At 36.8% G+C, this 24,539-nt stretch overlaps 1 protein-coding gene across 2 annotated transcripts in view; it reads left to right on the forward strand.

Annotated features, from left to right (window-relative positions):
• The window catches only part of Grp170 (Grp170 co-chaperone), a 189,840-nt gene that overhangs the window by 107,719 nt on the left and 57,582 nt on the right, over positions 1 to 24,539 (forward strand). For both annotated transcript variants that reach the window (XM_067155379.2, XM_067155378.2), the window contains exons 11-12: positions 2,433 to 2,745; positions 7,513 to 7,678. In XM_067155379.2, the coding sequence (XP_067011480.2) occupies positions 2,433 to 2,745; positions 7,513 to 7,678 (479 nt within the window). The remainder of the gene's footprint in view (positions 1 to 2,432; positions 2,746 to 7,512; positions 7,679 to 24,539) is intronic.

Here is a 24,539-nt window from a genome sequence, read left to right on the forward strand (position 1 = left end):
GACCTGCATCTGGCAAGCCGAACTTGTCCTCGGACACTCCCGGCGCTAAAAGCCATACGCCATTTCATTTCATTTTTATGACAGCTGCGAAACTGATTTAGTTATACTCTGTCAACAAAGCGCATTGGACTAGACTAGTGACTTATGGATCGGCTGATCGCTCAGCCAGCCAAGCTCCTCCCACCACTACCAAAACTACCTTCCACCAAAGCGCTCGGAGCACTGCCTTGGAACGCGGCCAGAGCGCTAGCACTCGGGGAGGTACGGAGTAATTATGGTGTACAGTCACATTTGTAGTTAAGGAAGACTGTAGATAGTAACCACCCATTGTCGTTTTCAAAAGAAAGAATCTAGTGAAGTGCACTCTTCCAGCTGGTATTGTCGTTCCAGTGTAGGAATAAGAACAGATGTCAACTAATGTAATTAAAGACAGGCTGAAAGTTGTGTGGCATCGGCACCCTGGAGCTTTACTCCATTAAAAATCCACAGTTAGAGGACATTTAGAAGAGCCCGTAAAAAATAAGATGTTCTCAGTTTTACTCTGGGCAATCTTGACTTATTACATGTTATGAATCTCATTATGATAACGGTATTGGAGTAGAGAATGTAAAAAGTTAAAACAATCATGAGGTTGTTAAAGTAAAAAAATATAGTGGACCTTAAAATATATGTCAATGCGTGAAGCGTGGATTAATTATTGACGATGAAGTTCTTTAAATTGAGCAAAAACAAAAGTTGAAAGAAAGTTTATTGAATAGTACGAGTCAAACAACCAGTTAAAAGGCGCATGGCGACGAAACTAAGGTTGATATGACGTGAACTCCAGTAGTTAGGAATTCTGTAGGAGAGCCAAACACAATGCCAGAAGGAAATACAAGTTGAACTAGTCCGTATTTACACGCTAGCAGTAAAATTAATCGTATACAACGCAGGACACCAATGGTGGACTCGTTAAAGAGTAACTATAATCTTGAAAGTAGGGAGAGTTCCAGCAAACCAGAGATGGATGGAGCAGATTATGGCACAATTGGAGTTAGAAATCCTTGGGACTAGTGTGAGGTGTTCACTAGCGTTGGCTGCGTGAAGCAAACTGGCGAGTAACCTTATTGCACCCACCCTTCGTATGCATTGTCGTATTTCTCGGCATTTCGAAATAAGCAGTAGTTTGGCCCATGTTTCCAATTTGAAGAAGAAAATAATTTTCTTGTTTGGTGGCAAACTTTTGAAATCTGATTACTTTGTGTAATCGTGATTCGTCTTCACAGGCTAAATCTATGTATCAGCATGAAACAGCCTTGCTCGCCTTGAATTATGCACTTGTAATGTCATGGTTTTTCGCTACATCCTTCGCTTCATCTGAATCATTTCAAATGATACAGCAGTGCCCATTTCTCAGTTACACTACATAGTTCAGCCCTTCTATCTCGATCTTGGGAAATTTTCTGCACTTTGGACCATGAAGCTATCGATACGTAGATTTAGCTTTCTTTAATTCTTCTTTCTGAACCCCCCAGTAGCAAATTAATCTTACTTCAAAACCAAACACTCTTCCCGCACACTTGATTAAATTTTCTACAAAATAAACAACTAAGTTTAAATATTGCCGTTTTTTGCAAGTCACCTTACAGTCCTCTCATCTCCCTTCTGTAAGAGACTGGATACAGTTGTTTGTTTCCTTATTTCTGGTCCTACTCGGAGCCAGACCAGACTAGCACGTAATTGGAAGGGATGGATAAATGGCCTTGGATTTTCCATTTACAGAGTTATTTAGATACTTGGAATCCAGGAAACAGACTTGTTTAATGCTAGATGTGTCCAGATTTTTACCAAATATGTTAATGGAAATTACACAGCACGTGAAAAATGCCAGAATAACAAGATTCAGAAAATGTCCCAAAAATCTTGAAGGGGAAATTAGGCAAGTAAATATGGTAATTCTATACAATCTTTTCATTTTAGGTTTATTGGATATAGAAATGAACAAAAAAATATATAAAAATAATCCTTAAATATAATTTTAGGTCTAAAACGTTTGTAATTGGATAGTTCCATACTAATTCAATTAATTTCTTACAAATGCAAACCATATTTATCTCGCTGGCCATTGAACTTGAGGCATCCTTCTGGCTGTATGCAGTAACCCTTTAATTGATTGGCAACTATAATGTTCCATTCTACAGTCCATATCAATATTAGATTTTTATAATTCTGTATGCGTTTATTAGGGGATAAGACCACATTAATGATGAAGGAAACTGGGTGAGGAAATCGTAATCAGAATTGAGATTCTTGTAGCAAAATCTTGACAGTTCTGTCTGATTAGTGTTTCAGAGCCAAAGATGACTTCTTATTTATTTTGTTACTTGCACCCTTGATATAAAACTTCTCAAATCCATTATAAATCTTTAGTAATGATTTATTTATTTGTTTAGGAGGTGAAGAGAAGAAAGACGACCTCAAGGAAGAGAAGCAAGAGAAGGCAAGTCATGAAGAAGAAGTGAAAGAAACTACAGAAGAAAAGACAGGAGAGGAAAAGGCAGAAGCTGAGAAGAAAGAAAAGAAGACTGAAGGGAAAATGGAAGATGAGAAGAAGAGTGAGAAGGAAGATGCCAAAAATGTCACTAAGGGAGCCAGTACAGAGAAGAAGCCCAAAGTTGTAGTATTAAAGGAGCCAATAGTTGCAGCTGAGGAGCCACAGGGTGTACCTGCAATGAGTGAGGCACAGCTGCAAGAAGCTTTCAAAAAGTAAGTTTATTGAACTAACAAGTTGTTTTTTGTTTTTTTCCTCTCTGCTGTTGTAGTCTTCGATCATAAATGAGAAACTGATAAGGCTGTAGGTTTAAAATGCATAAGAAGTCTTCATGCCTTCCCATGATCTTTTCATTGAGGATAGTCGTAGAATATGATATGGATAAGGTATGTTTGTTTTTATCCTACACTTCCCACATAAAGACTGAAGATCTTCTAAGATGGCATCTCCGTAGTGAATCCATTGCCATATTACAGTAAAACCTCGTTAAGACGTTTCTGCAGGGGACAACAAAAATGAACCTGTTAAGCGAGAAAACTTACTAGTGAATATTCAAATGAAAACTATCCAACAGGGAGACAGGGACGTGGAAACACTAGATAAGATTTTTTCCCGACATCAAGGCATTTTTATGATAAATGTAAGGAATTTATTTTTCTTCCACCTATTCAATACAACTCAATATGTTAAAGTTAGTGTTAAATCCTCATTAAAATAAGAATTGGTACATGTTTTGCCCTTTCTTATGGGGCATCATCAGCCGTATCATTACCTCAATCCATATCAGGTACCTGGTTAAATTTGATCTAAAAACTACTACAAAATTGGATGCATTAAAAAAATTCACTTAAAGTCATTATGTCATTATGTGAGTAAGTTGATTTAGGTACAAGTGAAAATTAACAATATTGATGGCCTGGAGCCATGGTCAATGTTGAATATGAATGAAAGTTTAAAAGGTAAGGTAAGGGTGTATTCTGCCCGAAGGCAGGTCCGAACCTCCGCAGAGGTGTGCCTGAGCCGGAGTTTACGTACGGTAGGGTGGCCAGCTCCTTTCCGCTCCTCCATTCCCTTACCCCCCCACCAACAGCGTGTGGCGACCCATCCAACTTCTGACCACGCCCAATGTTAACTTCAGAGATCTCACGGGATCCGGTGTTTCAACACGGCTACGGCCGTTGGCAGTTTAAAAGTATTGTTACAAAATTATGAAAGTGAGTATAGAACAGTACAAATTATTATATTCATACAAATAATGAAATGCATTCCTACACTGTGGTATTTTTCGTAATATAGGACTTTGGCATGTGTACTTGGTATAGTCTTATTCAAAGGATAGCGAATAAGTTCTAATTTTTTTAAGTTATATTTGTCGTCGTTCTACTTGAGCAATTATGTTGAACAATTTATTAGAGAACAACTTATGAGGCTGTTGAAATGTCATTAGACCATCTTCTGTTGAGCAATATTCTGTGTTGATAGTGTGCCTAACACAGAAAGACATTGCTTTCATGTTGTAATTCTCTCAAGAACCTATGTTGAATAGTTAAGTGTCATTGATTATCTTCTTCTGTTGAACAATATTTTTGAAATTAAAAACGTCTCACACAACAAGACAACAGTCCAACAATATTATATATAAACTTTATTGCGCACAAGTTGTGCAATATTAGGTTACATTAATCAATACAGAGGTCTATGATTGATTTCACACGATTTTTACACGGCAGTACACGATATCGGTCACAATGTTTACCACAGAGTTCACATATGCACATAGAGTCCGGGTCGTGGTATGTCTTCGACCTACAGATTTTGTGATGGTAGCCATGGAATTTACAAAATGTCTCGGCTCATGGTTTGTGCCAGTCCATGCTCTGTTCATCATGGCCTCTGAAGAGTAGAACTCTGGCCATATCTCCTTCTTTTTCTTCTCCCTCTTTAACCGCAGTTTCTTCCAGTTGTCTGTACACGTATCTCACGAAAGGGCAACTATGGTATATTTATGGATCTTGCGATAATTAGATCAAGTACTGTACTTGAAAAACGATCGACAGTGAACTTGCATAAGGGACCATCTTAGCATTGAATTCAGGTGGTATTGTTTATAGAATATCGGAAATTATAAAGCGGAGAGTGGCCACAATGAATGTAAGGAGATACAGGCCACTGTACAGTAACTGGGCTTTCAGGTAGGAATCAAAACTGCTCCTTCTCAACACAAATCTTGCACAAACCTAGTATTTTAATATAATCGTATACAATTATGTTCACAATTAAGTATTTATTTTCCACCTAGTCGATACAATGATTGCTTAAGGCAATTTTTAATGGTCAAAAGTGGTACATGTTTCGTATATTATCAACATCTTCAGCCACATAACACTGTTTAGATGAAAAATGTATAAAATTGACAAAGTAATGCTTTAGAGGAAGTGTCCTTAAAATTAACATAAGACTGACAAGATTAAAACAAACAAATAACTCAAGAGAAAATATATAAATTATTTCTACAATAGAAAGCAGTCGTCAAGGAAACACTTGTACAATATTCCATAGAGAAATTGTCCTAATAAATATTCTTTTCTTAATAATTCATGAAAAAAGATCAATTTATAAATTAAAAATTATACAATTTATAAGTAATTATCGAAATGAAGAAATCCTGATATCACAGTGCGGCTCTTATTATTAATGTAGATGAAGATATAACTAATTCCTAGTTGTCAAATCTTATTAAGCCTGCTTTCCTTTGGAATAGTAACTCCTGTCATTCTTTCACAGTTTTGCGCCGGGTGTAATATTGATGATGCGTTCTTCCTTGCTCTTGCACCTGAGGAGGTGGAGGAGCGGGGGATATAGGTGTGTCAAGAACTTCCTTGCTGTCACCTATAGCTTCAACTGAGGAGGAATAAGTTGTAGGGCTATCTGTAGGAGGAGAAATTCCAATTCTTTTTTCGTGACCAGTGCAGATGTTGCACCTTACATACAAAAGGCCACGGGAGGTCTTGAGATTGCCTGTTACTGTTTTGGTCCTAATATAAGACAGGGAATTTTACGTTTACGTGGTAAAATTCTAAAAGTGCAGTTGTTTTATTTGCACACGTTACATGTACAAAATAAATGGTTTGTATCATTTCAAACTCGTACTGACATGTGCAGGGAGTGCGCTTTCCAGCTGAGCCCAAGGTCATGAATAACCTTAATTTCTGAAGTTTTGATGATTTTTTTTTTCTCTCTCTTTCCAATTTGATTGGATTAGTGGCGGGCAGAATTGAATATAATGCATTTGAGAACTGACAATTGATACTTACTTTCAAAACCGTTCTTGAGTTTAACATAACTTATAAAAGTCTATGTAGGCCTAATTTATGCAGTACAAGATTTCCAGAAACTGATTATGAACCAGACCAAATTACTATGGAAGATTAAGAAAAGAAAGTATTTTGCCATCATGCTAGGCGCTTTTGTATCTAATGTGCTTTATTTTATTAGAAGAGAGAATTAAAAACTACTTGTGATTGATTGTCGTTTGGCTTGATGTTATTAGATTTGTAAAATTCTAATTGATTTTTGATATTTATCACTTGCAACGTTAAGATTTTTCTAAGAGTTTGGCTAATCAAAGTTGCTGAACTGAAAGTAGTTTTCATGGGAAACAGACGAATTTTCCCCTGTAAAACTGAATATAAAGTATCGAGATTTTGAATTCTCATACCGGTAATTAATGTTCGATGCCGGTTTCGCGGTCTAACTTTCTTGCTTCTCATCCGGAGGGCTCGGGTTCGATTCCCGGCCAGGTCAGGCATTTTTACCTGGATATAAGGGCTGGTTCCAGGTCCACTCAGTCTGCGTGATTACTTTTAATTGAGGATTTAGCTAATGGTGAGATGGCGAGTGAGAAGGCGACCCTAGTCTAGAGAGCAACCAGGAATAACGACCGAGAGAATTCGTCACACTGACTATGCGTCAACTCGTAATTTCCAGGCCATCAAGCTGAGCAACGGTCACTTGGCAGGCAAAGCCTCATTGGGGCTGTAGGTTGGTTTGGTTTAGGAGTGTTGTAAGATTATAATTATACATATTTCATTTTTGTGATGTTTGGCCAAATTGCTGATGGCTTTCATTCAATCTCAGATTTTCTGTTTTCCCGTGTTGTACGTTTTATTTTAATAGTCCCTCCATAAACAGAGAATCGAGGTTCCACTGTACTATAGCACTTCAATTTTCGTCTCTGGATATATACCTTTATGGTACCACAAAACAGCAGCTCACTTTTATTTGCCTCTTTCAGTTTCTCTTACTAGGCTGAGTGGCTCAGATGGTTGAGGTGCTGGCCTTCTGACCCCAACTTGGCAGGTTCGATCCTGGCTCAGTCCAGTGGTATTTGAAGGTGCTCAAATAAGTAAACCTCGTGTCGGTAGATTTACTGGCATGTAACAACTTCTGCAGGACTACAGTAAATACCGTAAAAGTAGTTGGTGAGGTGTAAAGCCAATAATGTTATTATCTAGTTTTCTCTTTTTCGTTGCATCAGTGTCTGATCATGTTTGGTTGAATAATAAATCCTTTGACTATTGGCCTCACACCTTGTTATGCAAAAATACAGCTTTTAATTTGAAAGCTGTGGTAAAATTACACTTTTGTTTTCCATGTTATTGAACTCCATATTTATTTATTTTTAATCTCAGCAGCTGTCTGTTGCACAAAACACAGGTCATTAAGATTCTGCACTGTTATTTGAAGCTCTATGAAATACTCCGCTACAAAGTGGAAACCTTGTTTTTCTTTGAATTACAGTATGTTGGTGTGCAGAAAGGTGGGGGGGGGGATATGCAAGCTTTATTGTATTTTTACTTTTTCCTTTTCTTGCAAAGCCATGGAGGAGTGGTCTGATTTGCCAGTAAATAGGATACAAACTTCTTGTACCTTTTACTTTGTTTGCATGTCCTTTCTCAGCATTGACCAACTTCTGTTGACAGGATCCAGGCTTTGAATGAATTTGACAGAGAGAAAACCCGTCGTGAGAGTGCCTTGAATGCTTTGGAAAGCTTTGTTTTTGATACTCAAAACAAACTGGAGTCTGAAGAGTATCTAGCAGCTGCAACAGAGGAGGAGGTAGAAAAGATCAGAAAAATGTGCAGTGAGGTATGATACAACTTTTTATAAATTACTGTGAATTTAATTTGAATTCCATATTTTCATTTTCATTTTGATTCCATCTTTTGGCAAATTTGTAGACTTGTGATGGTAAATCCCTTTCAGACCATGTGTGTGTTTTTTATGTGATTTATATAATTTAACTGAAAAAGAAACTATCGTTATGCATTTTAGCCTTTAAATGAATGTTGTCTTATTTAGTCTCACGAAGTGAAGTTGTCACTTTTAAAACTGTGTATTTGTCATTCACTTGTTAAAATGTGTGATTACAGTTAAAATTAACTTCTTGTGGCAAAGAAATTAATCAAAATTAAGTTATGACCCCGATCATATAAATGTGTACTGGTAGGTCATAAATTTTTGACACAAAAATTGTGTTGAAATATTGCTAATATTTTCCCTGCGTAGTAACTATAATCATTAAGGCATTCATCACAATCTGACACAAGGATATCCTCACCCTATTCAACAGAATATGGAATGAGGCTGTGTTTCTATCTCAGTGGCGTGAGGGAATTGTGATACCAATTCCCAAGCCAGGTAAAGATTCAAAACTTCTGGATAGTTACAGACCAATATGCCTTACAAATGGCCTTTGTAAGCTATTTGAAAGGATGGTTAACCGGCGTCTTGTGTGGGCCAGGGAAAAGGAAGGTCTCATCGGTCTGCCACTGATCATCTGGTCAAACTGGAGAGCACCATTCAGGAAGCCTTTCTCCAGAAGGAACACCTAGTCGCCATGTTTTTTGACCTGGAAAAAGCTTACGATGATACCTGGCAATATGAGATTCTCTCCACACTACACCAGTGGGGATTTCGGGGAATTTTGTCAACGTTTATTGAGAACTTCATGTCCCTCCGGCTCTTTGCTGAACAGAAGAACGGATGACAGTCATTCAATGGACGACCAGGAAAGGCAATTAGTTGAAGAAATGGATAAAGAAATTACAATGAATGAAATTGAAATGGCAGTAAGAAAGTTGAATGGAAAAACTGCTGGAATAGATAAAATTTCAGTGGAGATGATAAAGGCAGCTGGAGCTGTAGGCCTGCAGTGGACATACCGGGTTCTCAGGAATGTCTGGGAGAATAAGGAGGTCCTTGAGGATTGGCAAAAAGGAATAATCATCCCAATTTTCAACAAAGGTGATAAAGTTTTGAAGAACTACAGGGGAATTACTCTAATATCCCATGTTGTTAAGATAATGGAAAGGATACTGGAAAGTGAATATAAGGTTGAGGATTGAGAATAAGATACAGGAAAATCAGTTTGGTTTCAGAAGTGGAAGGTCAACAATAGAGCCCATTTTCATTATGAGACAACTAATGGAAAAGCATTGGGAGTACGGGAATGATATGGTGATGACATTCATTGACATTGAAAAGGCATATGACAGTGTCCCTAGGATGAAAGTTTGGGACAGTCTGGTGCAAAAAGGAATTGGACAGGGATTAATAAAAATGATCATGGCATTGTATAAGGAATGTTGTAGTTGCGTGCAAACACAAGTTGGCAGGACAAGTTGGTTCAAAATAACTAGTGGGCTGAGACAGGGAAGTGTTCTATCACCAATCCTGTTTACAATAGTAATGGATGACATCATGAGAACAGCAAAAGCAGCATATGGAGGAAGAGAAATGAACATGATGTTATTTGCAGATGATATTGTGATTTGGGGAGAAGACGACAGGAAGGTTCAAGAACAGTTGAATGTGGTGAATGGGAAGATCGAAGAATGTGGATTGAAAATAAGTATAGAAAAGAGTAAAACTCTTATTATGACTAGAGGGTAGAAAGAAGGGAAAGGTCAGATTAGACTTTCAGACAAGCCCCTGGAAGTAGTGGAAACGTTTAAATACCTGGGGAGTGAATTAATTGAGAATGCTAGACTGGATGCTGACATTAGTAAAAGGATTCAAGCTGGAAATTGTTTCTATCATAGTGTGACAAACATGTTAAGGGACAAAGATGTGCCAGTGGAGCAAAGGATACTATGTACAAGATGTATTACGTACCCATAACAACTTACGGAGCAGAAACTTGGACAATGACAAAGAAGGATGAGAGTCGAATACAGGTAGCCGAATTGAAGTTCTTAAGGAGTATGATACAGAAGAGTAGAAGAGACAAAATAAGGAATGAGAAAATCCGGGAAGAAATTGGAGTGGAAAAAATGAATGATAGAATAGAGAAGAGCCGACTAAGATGGTTCAGGCACATAAAGCGAATGAGCGACGAAAGAATGCCAAAAAAGGTGATGGAAATGCAAATCCAAGGAAGGAGAGGCCGTGGACGACCACGATTGAGATGGAAGGATACCATCCAACGCAGCATTATAGAAAAAAACCTGGACTGGGACACAGTGTTGGAGGAGGAATGGTGGAAAGACCGAAGAAAGTTGAGAGGAACCATATTTGCCCCTACCCGGCTACAGCTGGATAAAGGGAAATGATGATGATGATGATGATCAGTAGCGAATGCATTTTCTCAGTATTACGTTCAAGAAAGTGGAGTACTTTGGGGATCGATACGGAGTGTCACACTGTTCGCAATTGCCATCAGTGGCATAGTTGCCACTGCTGGGCCAGCAGTCGTTCCATCGCTGTATGTAGACTATTTAGCTCTACATTACAGCTCCAGAAGGATGGCGTGTGCTGAGAGACAGCTACAACAAGCTGTTAACAGAGTCGACAGATGGGCCCTGAGACATGGTTTTTGATTTTCAGCAGCGAAAACCTCAGTTGTACACTTCTGTCAACATTGACTTGTGCACTGTATAGACAAGTGTTCCACTGATCAATACTTATTTATTGTGAATGGATTATTACACTAGTACCGGTTTCAGCCTTTCATGGCCATCATCAGCTAGTACATAACATTTATAGTCATTAGACAAAATTACAAAGATGTTACATTAGATCATCCGGATGTCTAATGAAGAATGGAAGTAAAATATATTGCAGTATTGTTATGTTCAAATATCTGTGATTAAAGGTGGTGGTGATGGTTACAATAAACTAAAACCTATTGAGTGTACATGGATATGAGTACATTAAACACATTAAAACATATAGGCCACAGTATAAAACACTTGAAAAATTGTAACACATTAAAACATAGTATATATTTTAAAAACTTCTATTAAAATTTGAGTTCATGTTGTGTAGCATTCATTCTTCAATCTTCTTTTGGTTCTTGTGCAACACTACGGTCATTATGGATAAGAATGAATACATAACAAAGACTAAAGAATGTTTCCAAGACAACACTTTTTCAATTAAGTGATCATCGAGAATGTTCTATGGCTGATATACTTTATATTGATGTGTTGTAAATAATAATACGGAAGCCAACCAGGCATAACGTAACGCATTCAAATACCAAAACCTGAAAATCAAGCTAATGAACGCAGCATTACCTTTTTGAAGGAATGCCTTTCAAACAACTTAACACCAAAAATTTCTCCAGAAATACAATAACAAACATAGACGAACTGCTCAGACACGCAAAACACCAAACGGGACTAATGAAATTTGGTTAAAAGAAGAAATAAAATTCCTATATCGCAAAAAACATCTCAATAATGAACTTTATTCAACACATCTCAAAGTATCCCATGAACTCCCACATAGCTATTGGAATTACTTTCAACAAATTTCTAAAGATAAAATTGAAGATTTAGCCATAAAGAAACAAAATACATTAAACAAAAAACTGGAAACACTGAAACAACAAAGCAAACCGAAACCACTAACAATAATCGAAACTAAAGGTCCTTCTCATCTTAACAAAAATTCCCGACATAAATTCCACCCACCCATAAAAAATCTCACACTAACCGCATTTGACGATGTATAGACGGCTATGTTGATCAAGGGACCCAAACACAACTGGGGTAATGCATCATCCTATCAGAATATTATAACTGCCATTGCCGAAACAGAACTCGCTTTACAGAAAATCCCATACGATATACGAGACGAAGTTAGACACGAAATCAGTAGAAAGATCCCGCAATACATCAATAACATTCACAATAATAACCTAAACATAAATACCACCAATAAATCAAACTTAAACAAACTCAAAAACAAAATAAAACAGAACAATCTACTAATAACAAAAGCCGACAAAGGCAACACTACGGTCATTATGGATAAGAATGAATACATAACAAAGACTAAAGAATGTTTCCAAGACAACACTTTTTCAATTAAACGCCGAGATCCAACCAGTAACATACAAAGGAATTTTAAAAAATCTACTCAAGAACACACTTTCTTCTCACCGAAACAGAATCTGCTAAACTATAAATATGAACCCCCAATTACCATCTGCAAAAGCCTACCATAAAATACACAAAGAAAATGTACCCATGAGACAGATTATAAACTATAGAGCCAGTCCAACCTATGAATTATCACAATTCGTTCAAAAAATTTTGAAAAAGCATTATTCCTTTTTTTAGCAAACAAAACAATACAAAACTCAATAGATTGTTGCAACAGAACCAAAGAACTAAAGATTGAACATCATACCCTTGCTTCATTTGATATAACAAACATGTACCCTAACATTCCTATCAAACAAACAATCAAAATAATAGAATCTAACCTAAAAAACCATAGCAAATTGAGCACCTTAGAAATAGAAGAATTCATGAATCTACTCAAAGTCGCCATAAATAATAACTACTTCAGATTTCATGATACCATATATCAGCAACAAGGCCTACCTATGGGATCTCCTGCTTCCGGAATATTAGCAGAAAAATATATAGACCACCTAGAACACACATCAATCAATAAAATAGGTAATATATATTTTCGATGAATTTTTGTCGACGATATCTTCGTAATTATAGATAATAGATCCACTGGTGCAGATACTATACTAGACAAACTTAACACTTTAGACCCCCAAATTAAATTCACTAAAGAAACCGAAAATAACCGTACCTTAAATTACTTGGACTTGACAATAACCAGACACGACAACCACTTATCTTAAAAGATCTACAGGAAACCTACACACACTTTAAATACCATAAAAAAGACTCCATTCATCCTAACACACACAAAAGAGCAGCCTATTATAGCATGATATATAGAGCTTTTAAGCCTCCGTGGCTCAAACGGCAGCGCGTCGGCCTCTCACCGCTGGATACTGTGGTTCAAATCCCGGTCACTCCATGTGAGATTTGTGCTGGACAAAGCGGAGGCGGGACAGGTTTTTCTCCGGGTACTCTGGTTTTCCCTGTCATCTTTCATTCCAGCAACACTCTCCATTCTCATTTCATAGCATCTATCAGTCATTAATAAATCACTTTGGGAGCCTATATCTGCTTCATTCATTACATCCCTGACCCGGTCAATGACTGGAAAACAGGTTGTAGGTTTTCATATAGAGCTTTTAATATCCCAATGACAATAGATCAAAATAATGAATTAAAATTAATCCACGATATAGCCAAACATAACGGATACAGCAAAGAAATGGTCAACAAAATCATTCACAAAATAAAATCCCAACCTAAAACTAAATTAAAACGGCCAAACCCAAAAAAGATTGTCTTATTTACCTTCAACAACACCAATATATATACTATAATATTTTTAAGAAGCACAACCTGAAAATAGCATTCAAAACCACACACAACAGCACCAACACTATACACAACACCGAAACAGTCAATAATAATAATAATAATAATAATAATAATAATAATAATAAATACAACCAATCAGGTGTCTACCCTATCAAATGTAACAACTGTGACACAAGTTATATTGGAAGTACAGGCAGAAACATCACCATCCGCTACAGTGAACACATAAATGTAGTAAAACACAACCATTTTTCATCAATAGGCCAACATGTAGAAGAATCTGAGCATAGTTTCACAGACATCAATAATGACATGACGATATTAAACATAAACTCTAAGTGCCCCCTGCTTAACATAACCGAAGATTTCTATATTTCTCTGGACCAATGCGCTAACCCCAATCATAACATTAACGACATTACAGAGAAAATCAGCATCATCTTTGATAAAGCCATTCCTGCAATAAAGAATGACTATCTCAAAATAGTAAACACACGTCCTAACAAACCAACGAATCACAAGCCTAACCCCGCCCCTACCTTCACAATAGCCACTCCTCCTTCCCCTCCACCTACATCCCTCCTCACAGCTAACATGAGCCCCAGACGTACTCGTAGCACAACACAGCAAGTCTCCAAACATATCCGTACACAACCTGCACAACAACAATAGTTTTCATTTTCATACATACACCAGGCATTCCTTCATACGCACACTATGCTTACATTAACTTATCTTTACAGATAACAACCACATAACGTGCATAGACGAGAGAGGTGTCGCCACCAACTGCTCCAAAACCAAACCCTGTCTTGCAGTATATATAAAACTTACTGGAGTACATCAGTAGATGAATTGCACAGTACTCAATTTTCAAAAAAAAATTAATGACAAAGAGTTCTTACAACACATCAATATAAAGTATATCAGCCATAGAACATTCTCAATGATCACCTCATACAACGAAATCAGCACAAGAATCACAAGAAGATTGAAGAATGAATGCTACACAACATGAACTCAAATTTTAATAGACGTTTTTAAAATATATACTACTAGCAGAAGTACTTATTCTTCGTACGGGTTATCAGAAGCTGGCTTTAGTTACTCATACTACCGGTGTGAGCGACTTCATTAGATATTTATATCACTGGTGTATTTACTTAAATACGTAGAAATTGTCATGTTAGGAATTATAGTGAACCTTCTTCTCCATTTCTTCATGGGGGCCTCTAAATATTAGTTCGTAATTAGCGTCGACCTCTAAGATCTTATGCTACCATGTTTTTCCTTCATTCCCACCTATGTATACCTGCTTCCTTCACAAAGCTGCATGTTTAGTACAAGTATACTTCCGCTACGTACGACCACAAATATAAATATTATTGAATGTATTTGTTTGATCCGACATTTTGTAACTACAGTATTACAAATGATCAAGGAAATACTTGATGCATAAAAGAAACTGCTATAATTATCGAGAATTATAATTCTCAGGGCTTGTCACTCATGTTGTACATCATACAATGAATCTGAGTATAAATGTTGATAAATTTTTTCAAGTCATGGGCACACCGCACCATCTTGACAATTGTGTACAGTATATAGGTTGTTTTCATGGTTAAAATGATCGTAAAAGTGGACCAAAATATCGGCACTAATAACATCAGTGATCCTACTACTCCATGATTTGATAGAAAATACTTTAAACTATAGGTAACAGACTCCACAAAATGCTGAAACCTAAGCCAGTATGTAAAAACGGAGGCCCGTCGGCAACCGCTGGTCGCTGTACTACGGAGATCTCTGGGGCTATTATTTTTATACTTCACTGCCTTTCCATCCCCGCCCAAAGGAGTGCTATGACAGTCTTACACAACAGTTTATTTTTTCCAGATAGTAAGTCATGTGTATCAATTTTGGTTGGCAGCTATGCCTAAACGTACATGCATAATCTAGCTGCTGTAGAATCCTGGAGCTGACGTTGCCATGGTTACGGCAGTTGATTACTTTATCCGCTTCCTAGAGCAGGGGTAGTGTGATGCCAATATCTCCGTAACAGTTGGTTTTAGGGCCTTAAGACATGGTTTTCGGGCTCGTAGGGCTTACCAAGTTTTCTTCTTTACGTCAAGACGATTAAATTGAGCTTTGTCTCATCCTTATACGACAAATTCAATATTTTGCCTATATTAGCCCATTATTTTTATATCTCCCCCCCACCCCCCGTGCCCCCTACCTCGAATTGATTCCAAAATAAAATACAGCCCATGTTACTCACTGGTAATGTAGCTTTCTATAGGTGAAGTAATTTTTAAAATCGGTTCATTAGTTTTTGAGCCTATTCATTACAAACAAACAAATTTTTCCTCTTTATAATATTAGTATAAATGTTTTAATGTGTTACAATTCTTCAAGTGTTTTATACTGTGGCCTATATGTTTTAATGTGTTTAATGTACTCATATCCATGTACACTCAATAGGTTTTAGCTTATTGTAACCATCACCACCACCTTTAATCACAGATATTTTAACATAACAATACTGCAATATATTTTACTTCCATTCTTCATTAGACATCCGGATGATCTAACGTAACATCTTTGTAATTTTGTCTAATGACTATAAATGTTATGTACTAGCTGATGATGGCCATGAAAGGCTGAAACCGGTACTAGTGTAATAATCCATTCACAATAAATAAGTATTGATCGGTGGAACACGGAAAATGAAACTTATAAATAATAATTGACTTGTGCGTCGTGAACCAGAGCTCCGTTTGCGAAACAGTGTCTAAACAGTGGTAGACACCTGCAGATTCCGGGTCTTCATTTTGATAAGAGAATAACGTGGCAGCCCAACATCTGCCAGTTGAAGGTTGCCTGCATGAAGAGACTTAACATGCTTAAGTTTCTCAGCGGCACTTCGTGGGGGGCTTACCGTGCAGTGTTGCTACATTTTTACATGGCAACGGTCCTCTCCCGAATTGACTGGAAGAGCGGCTTATGGCTCAGCAACAAAATCTACACGGAGCCATATGACTAACGATATGTGAACATTATATACGGTCATCTGTGTAATCACACGTTTATCAACTCCGAGCCAAAAGTTTTAGAGTGAACCAAGAAATGTAACAAACTTTTCGAATCCAAGAACACTCAAATTTTTTATATACGACTTCTTACATATGTTATTTATGAGAAGATAGTGAATTTAAATATCAAATTCAGGTTACCAATTCAACGATCGTCCCAAATCATGAGAAACAACAAATTTGATGGTGTTATTGTCATGTGACATTCCTTGTTAGATTTAGTATTGTTTTATAATTGCATGGTATGTTAATATCAGATTGTGTGGCCTAAGGAAGTTTGAAACCGGTCCTGTTGATTAAATAAGATAAAATAAAATATTGATTAGGTGAAAGCTTCCTTTTCATTGTAATTGATAGCTTGTTTCTGTATTTAAATATAGATATCGGTGGTTGTCGTGAACAAACTTTTAGAGAGGTACCTCCGTGGTTAGTTCCACAACCGGAAATATGTCTAGATCTCTACTCCATGGACCCAAGGTGAATACGGATTACTCCATTTATCGGAGGTATTTCCAGGACTTCGTTCACCTATATCCGGCCGTGAGACATATCTTCACGGATGGTTCTAAAATTGGAGAAAATTTTGATTGCTCTTTCATCACCATTAATATGAGCCCTAAGATCTCGCTTCCTAGTGTATGTAGCATGTATACTGCAGATACGCCATCTTAGAAGCTCTCCAGTTTGCATTGGGTGACGAAAGGAACCACTTTCTTATGTGTACCAACTTGTTAAGTTCTCTGCAATCTATTGAAACCTGTTTCTTGCAACACCCACTGGTGCAGCAGATTCATGACCTAGCCAGGTTACGTGAAGGTGACACCAGAATCACTTTCACGTGGCTTCCAAGCTACGTTGGGATTGTGGGAAACGAACTTGCGGATATAGCTGCAAAGGAAGCAGTACTTTTATCTCCAAAACCTATTAACCCTCAACTGGTAGGGTGGGGTCAAAATTACTGTTACATTCTTTAAAATCATGGTGTTTCATTGTTGAAAACAGTCAGATATTTGACACTTCATGTACTCTACCTCCAGTCTTCCATTAAACATTTGATGAAGTGTACGTTTCATTTTATTGCTGTAAAGTTATGATTTTTTTAATTCTATGAAGTAGTGGTATGCATAAGGTCATTCTGACCCCAGCCTACTTTAAATCTAAGTACATTTATGTTTATGTACAAATTTTTTCATTAGTAATTGTATGAAATGAGGTGTTTTATACTTAAGTTTCCGCTTGATTTCAGTTCAAAAAATGGCAGGAGGATTAACAGAAGAAGTATTCAAAATTCTCTGAAGTGAACGAAGAAGAAAACGAAGATGAAGAGTTAGCAATTGAAAGTGAACATGATTCTAAAAGCGAACAAAGTGTTACCTTGGATGATGAAAAGGGTGAAAATAATTGTGTATCATTATTTTTGGGAAAATTTGGAGTTCCCATGGAGGGAATTAGATATTTTTCACCAATACAGCATGTCAAAAACAGAACAGATGTAGGGCTTATCAGGCGTTTGCTCTATTAACCAGCGTTTCGTCTTAGGTCCGACACTAGACTCATCAGAGTGGAATGTGTCAAACGCCTGAAAAGCCTTACATCTATTCTGTTTTTGACATGCTCTGTTGGTGAAAAAATCTAATTCCCTTCATGGGAACTCCGAATTTTCCATTCGGAATTGCTAGGCAGGCAATAATTTCATTGTGGGAGATTTATCTCCCATATGCAGTTATCAGATTGTGCCTCTTATAATGGGCTTATAAGTTCACTTGCATACACCCCAGTGTCAGTGGGTAGGGTCTGACACATCCCAATCTGATGAGTCTAGTGTCAGATCTAAGACAAAACGCTGGTTAATAGAGCAAACGCCTGAAAAGCCTTACATCTGTTCTGTCATTATTTTTTCTCGGTAGAGATGGATATAAGTGGAGTACCAGTCCAGTTATTCGGGGGCGCACAGCAAAACACAATTTAATTACGCATCTACCTGGACTTCGAGGTCCAGCAAAGGAATGTGCTACAATGAACCCAGATACTGCTTGGAACTGAATTTTCATGGATGACGTGTTAAATTCCATTGTACAGTACACAAACTAAGAAATAGGAAGGAGAATGAATGGCTACTCTTGCTTGCAGAAAGCATCATTTGTGAAAGAAACTAATAATCAGGAAATTAGGGCATTCCTTGGTCTTGTGTATTTAGCTGGGGTTTTCAAAAGTGGACACGAAAATTTTGAAGGATTATACGTGTGTGATGGCACTGGTAGAGACATATTTCCAGCAACAATGACTCTAAAGCGGTTCTTATTTCTGCTTTTTTGTCTTAGGTTTGATTGTAAAGATACGAGGGAACAAAGAAAGAAAACTGACAAACTTGCGGCTGTGTCTGAAATATTACATGTTATTGTTATTAATCCAATGTGTCTGAAATATTAAAAAAGTTTGTCTTCAGCCCTAGTGAGTACCTAACTATTGATTAAATGTTGGCACCATTTCGAGGAAGATGCTTGTTCAAAATGTACCTCCCATCCAAACCGAATAAATATGGTATAAAAATAATTATTCTGGCAGATGCAAAAATGCATTACTTAGTCAATGCTCATGTGTGTGTGTGTGGGAAAGGAAGTTGTAAGTCAGCAGTGGAAAGATTTTTCTGTGCCTACTCAACATGTGTTACGACTCGTGAAGCCAATAGAAAATACCAATAGAAACATCAAGGACGATAACTGGTTCTCCTCCGTAGAGTTAGCGGATGAACTGAAGAAAAGAGGCCTAACTTACGTCGGAACATCGAGGAGGAATAAGATGCAAATACCACCTGAATTTCTTCCTCATAACAAAAAGAAACTTGGCTCCTCACTTTTTGGTTTCAGCTAACAAACTACTCTTGTCTCTTACGTACCAAAAAAGAAGATATCGGTCATTTTGCTGTCGACCATGTATCACGCTGAATCCACAAAGACTGAAAGTGGAAAGCCAGAAATTGTCCTCTTTTATAACATGACTAAAGGTGGAGTAGATTCACTTGATCAGAGTGTCGACCTATTCACAGGACGGAGAACAAGACGATGGCCAATGGTCATATTTTTTTGCCATTTTGGACATTGCTGCCGTAAATGGGCACATCCTTCTAACAAGCAGAAACGACTCTCAACCTATTACAAGACGTGAATTTATCATAGCCTTGGGAAAGTCACTTATCCAACCTGAGCTTCTCTGATGGAGCTTGATCAAAGAAATGCCCCGCGGCCTGAAGCAGATAATTCTAAAAGCGAGTGGTATGCCAGCACAAGAAAGAGATAATGAATTTTCGACGAATCCAGGAAAACACAAGAGGTGTGAATTATGTCCTCATGGACGTGACAGGAAAGCTGGATCAAGCTGCGAGTTGTATAGGAAACCACTCTGTTCCGAATGTGCGAAGCATGTTTGTTCAGTTTGTTTGGAGTGAAGTCTCTCAAAAATGACAGAATCTCTCACGTATGTTTCATGTCGGCATGGAAAGCTGATTCAAAATGCAAATTTGCGATATATATTGAATATACAGCACACCAAATACTTTTGAATGTTTATGGATATGCATATTCATTTTTGTATTAATTTATAATTGTGCTTAATGGTGCTTAATTTATACTTTTCATTTTTGTTTTCATTATCTAATAGCTCACTACCATTAAAGTAAATTCTAGTTGCATATTTTAATAATTTCAGATACTGTTTCTCCTTTATTTCGTATACCGGTGAATTTGACCCCACCCTACCAGTTGCGTAACACCGATTTCACCCTACCAGCCTAGGGTTAATGTAGCAGGCAAAGATATTTATTCTCAGCTACGTCGAACCTTCTTGGCGTCCTGGGAATCATAGTGGCTAGCTAACTGAACTCCCAATAAGCTGAGATCAATTAAGAAGACAACCTCCATGTGGCGGTCCTCTTTCTGGCCTTCACTGAGAGAGGCCATAGTATTGTGTAGGCTGAGGATAGCTCATGGACGATCTACGCACTCTTATCTCTTAAAGAGGGAAGTGTGTTCGCGGTGCAGGCTTCACCGTGCCCCACATCCTCACAGAGTGCACCTATCTCTCTGGCCTAAAGCAGAGCCTTGGCCTGCAGGAAACACTTGAACGCATACTAGCTGATGACGCGACTACTGCTGATCTCACCATCCGTTTTATGTGCCACAGTGGATTAAACAAGGGTATGTAAATTACAAGTGTACTGTTACTCAGGGAACGCAAGTTCTCTTTTGATTCGTTAGGAATTTTTCGGCCTAATTCAATAATTTTTTGTTTTATTTTGTACCGCATTTCCAAATTCCTTCGTAAAATAAATTATTTTATTTTAAATTTCATTTCCACTGATTTGTTCAGAGAGGATGATTATCTAGTTCTAATTCCTTTTAAAACATAAATCACCACCACCACCACCACCGACAGTGGTTAGCTGGTTCAAGTCATGTCAGTGGAAAGAATGTTGGCTGGCTGAGTAGAATAGGTAGCAGTATAAAATTCCTAATGTCTAAATTGCATGCCAAAAGCCTGGGGTTTAATTCCAAACCTCTCTGCAGTGCTCGTATGGAGTAAGGACCTATTGTGCAGTTGACGGGGTATTCTCCTTAGAGTGGGGAGATTAAGCCTTAAGCAGTCTCCTTGGTGTTATTCAACAGGAGTTGGCTATGTGCAGACACCAGGTTTCACCTTCCCCGTACCTAATCATCTTCACATAATACATAACATATTATGTGTGGTCATCACACTGGACACACTCGTACTGCGCCGTGCGCGTAAGAAAACTCCAGCCAGCTCTTATCCCATGGTAATTATCGTAGTTATATTTTTACTGAATTCAAGAAGATGCCGATACGTAATCAAATATCTCGATTTATCATAACTATTGATTGATGTCTCCACCTAACGAATCGCTTCAAAATCGGAAATAGTAGATTAAGCTATATCTTAGTTCTAAGTTGTATAGTATGTCAGCAAGCTATGAATAACACCTCAATATCTCTTAATTACTATGATTTATTGACAAAATGTGATGGATAATAGAAGAATGTGAAATAAATAGATTGAAGATCAAAAATTAATTTGATTTTAAGAGAGATCAATGTTATATTCATTGCTTGTTACATTAATTTCTTATTGAAATGAACTAATGTTCCTTTTTCACATTACATTTCGTAATTAAAAGAAAACAATGGAATAATTGCAAATTACCGTGGTTGAGAATTTGGTTAGGCAATTAATCATATCACTATATCTTCTTGATCATTCTAATTGTAATTCTTCTTTTATTTCTTAGGTCATTTACTTTCGTTCATTTATATACGTCGTTTCATAAAAATTAGCTTAAGGAAAATGATTGGTTTCATATTTGCGTAACAAACATAGGCTAATATTCATTTAAGATAATATTGTCATTATATCATGTGTCAATTTAGTATCCAACTTATATAGAGTATACATCATAAATAACCAAACAAATTCTCAACTACATTGAAAACTCAACATATGACCTTATGAAACTCAAGTAAATATTAGGTAATACCATCGTTAACGATATCAAGTGACTTTTATTCAATGGAAATTACTAGTAAGAAGTAGCATTATCTAGTCATAACTATCAAAACCTGCCATAATTAATATTTCAGAATATGTGACTTCATTGTAGGAATACTATGTTGAAATAATCATTTATAAGTTTCACGTCATGTTGTCATTATTGTATGATGTGGATTCGCAATCAAAGAAACATTGTTATTGCTTCATAAATACAATTGATCCAAGCTCGCGTTAATATTATCTACTTTCTCTTCAAATATTTCATTTACATGCATTATATCATCATAGCAACATATTCTTTCAATTTGTTCATTATCATTCTCATATAACTTATATCATCATGTAAATAACTTCATTCTTAAATATATCAGATCACAAACTTCATATAAAACATCAACATTTCTTCCATTTGCCTTCATATCCATATCTAACCTAATTTCAATTATTCACGCCAACATATAACCTGCGCATATTAAAGTAATATCCTACTTTTCATTTAAAATACTACAGTATTCTGTTCCTAAACACTTCATATACATCATGGCATATTCCGATATGGTTTTTTTTATATCATTGAAATAACACTGTCGCATATTTAAGTCACTTTCCCTAACCAAAGATGGTGTAATTTCTTATAAGAATAGCTACTTCCATCATATTATCGACAAATTATTAGGTCACTCGTGAGAAACTGATGTCCAATAATGGACCCTTTATATTGGCATTAAAACTAATGCGAGGCGATTCATTGCGAAGACACAATCGCCCTATCATCTATTCATCAAATGCAAGCAGTCTACAATACATATTACCTAGCAATCTTATTGAATTCTCTACGAAACTTATCTTTTTCCGTTAGCCATCAAGATTATGTTGTTTCTGGTTCGCCATCAGCAACTGTGGTTAGTCTCCGTGGTTCACGATAGCCATCGAGACATTGCCAGGAATGTCGCTCTCTGCTGCTGTCATCTTAGCTGGATTGACCCCGGACAGTCGACCCATCTCGTTAGAGACTCGCGGTGGGCTTGTCTTGCGCAATTAGAAGAATCAAATACACAGATGACATCAGCTGAAACATTATATTGTAGTCAGTCTTCTAACATCAGTATGTAATTAATAGTCAAGTTTAATATAGGCTTTCCTTCTTAAATTAGGCAGACCTCCAAAATGTCTACTGTAGCCTTAATTTCTTATATTCACTACAATTGCTAAATGAATTGATCTTTGTAATTGTTGCGTTAGATTGAATTTCTCTTCTCTGAGCCAAGGTCTAATCTTTGCCCTCTTCTTAGCGTTTGGCTTATTCAACTTTTGCTGTACCTTACGTATTTGATGGGAATATTTTATTAATAACGTTGCATTTAATATGTATTTTTCTCATATAAATGTCTCTTAAGTTCTTCTTTCTTTATTTCTATATAATTCCCAATGTTACATGGCGTGGCTTGCTTCTTGATTGCGTCCGCTTTCTAGAAGTGTCTCTTTATTTGTAAATTTTTATATAGTGTTAGGGTTAACAATTCAAACTCTATTTTGTCATATGCACTGCTGTCATAATTGTGACCATTCCATCTTTGCGAGATACCGTATTTCTTTGACATTTTATAACTTAATGCGTTGTATTTAATTTCATTACCGGTAATCACGTGCAAATAGACTCTACCAAATTACTCCTAGAACAATGAAATGGCACAATACTCACAATTATTTTTACCTTGTAGGCAAGGAATGTGAGGAAAGCAACGGGAAACTATCTCGCTCCTCATTTCTCTAATATGCCTCTTCAGTGACGCCTAGGCTATAACAGCTGTTGGTGGAACTGTAGAGGGTCAAACCAGCATTCAGGCTGAATACCCAACAACAGGCAAGGAATAACAAAAAAATAATCCAGTTTCAAACTTCCTGTATAACAAGTTAAAAATTTGCTCTGTTACTTATAATTTGTTTTCAAAATAGAATTTAAATTTAATTTGTTGAACAACATAAATATTTTTCTTATTACATTACTAAGTAGAGATTTTATTGTTCAGACAATAGGTTCATTTTCCATACATGCTCATGATTGGTTGAGCAGGATATAGATTTGAAAGTAACCAATAAGCTTTGTGTATCTCCCAGTGCAGGAAGTCATACTGTTGGCTAGGTAGGATTGCAAAGTTTTCATTTGTCCGAAGAATATTGTGATTTCGTACGTCTGCCTTAGTTTTTTTGTGTATTCTCACTGCATCATGTGTTCAGTTGTCTTTCAATTTTAAAGCAACATGTTTATTCATGTATCACCAATCAACACAGAAGAAAATGAATTACCTTACTACATAGTAATCAAAACTCTTAAAATCACTTAGAGAAGTATGTTCTGTTAATTTTGGGCAATACATCGAATTATCAGTTCAGATCCCAATCTCGTAATGTTTCAAGAAATAAATTCTACCATTCAAGAACTTGATTTGACATGTTGGTTGTACATGTAACAAATGAATATAACCTAGTTCAACATTCATTTCGCTATGTAAAAATGTTTGGTTCTAAAGAACGACGTGATGAATGAAAAATGTTTTAAGAATAACATACAGTTGTCGAATAGGCATA

The sequence above is a fragment of the Anabrus simplex genome, chromosome 11, assembly GCF_040414725.1.
Source record: "Anabrus simplex isolate iqAnaSimp1 chromosome 11, ASM4041472v1, whole genome shotgun sequence".
NCBI lineage: Eukaryota > Metazoa > Arthropoda > Insecta > Orthoptera > Tettigoniidae > Anabrus > Anabrus simplex.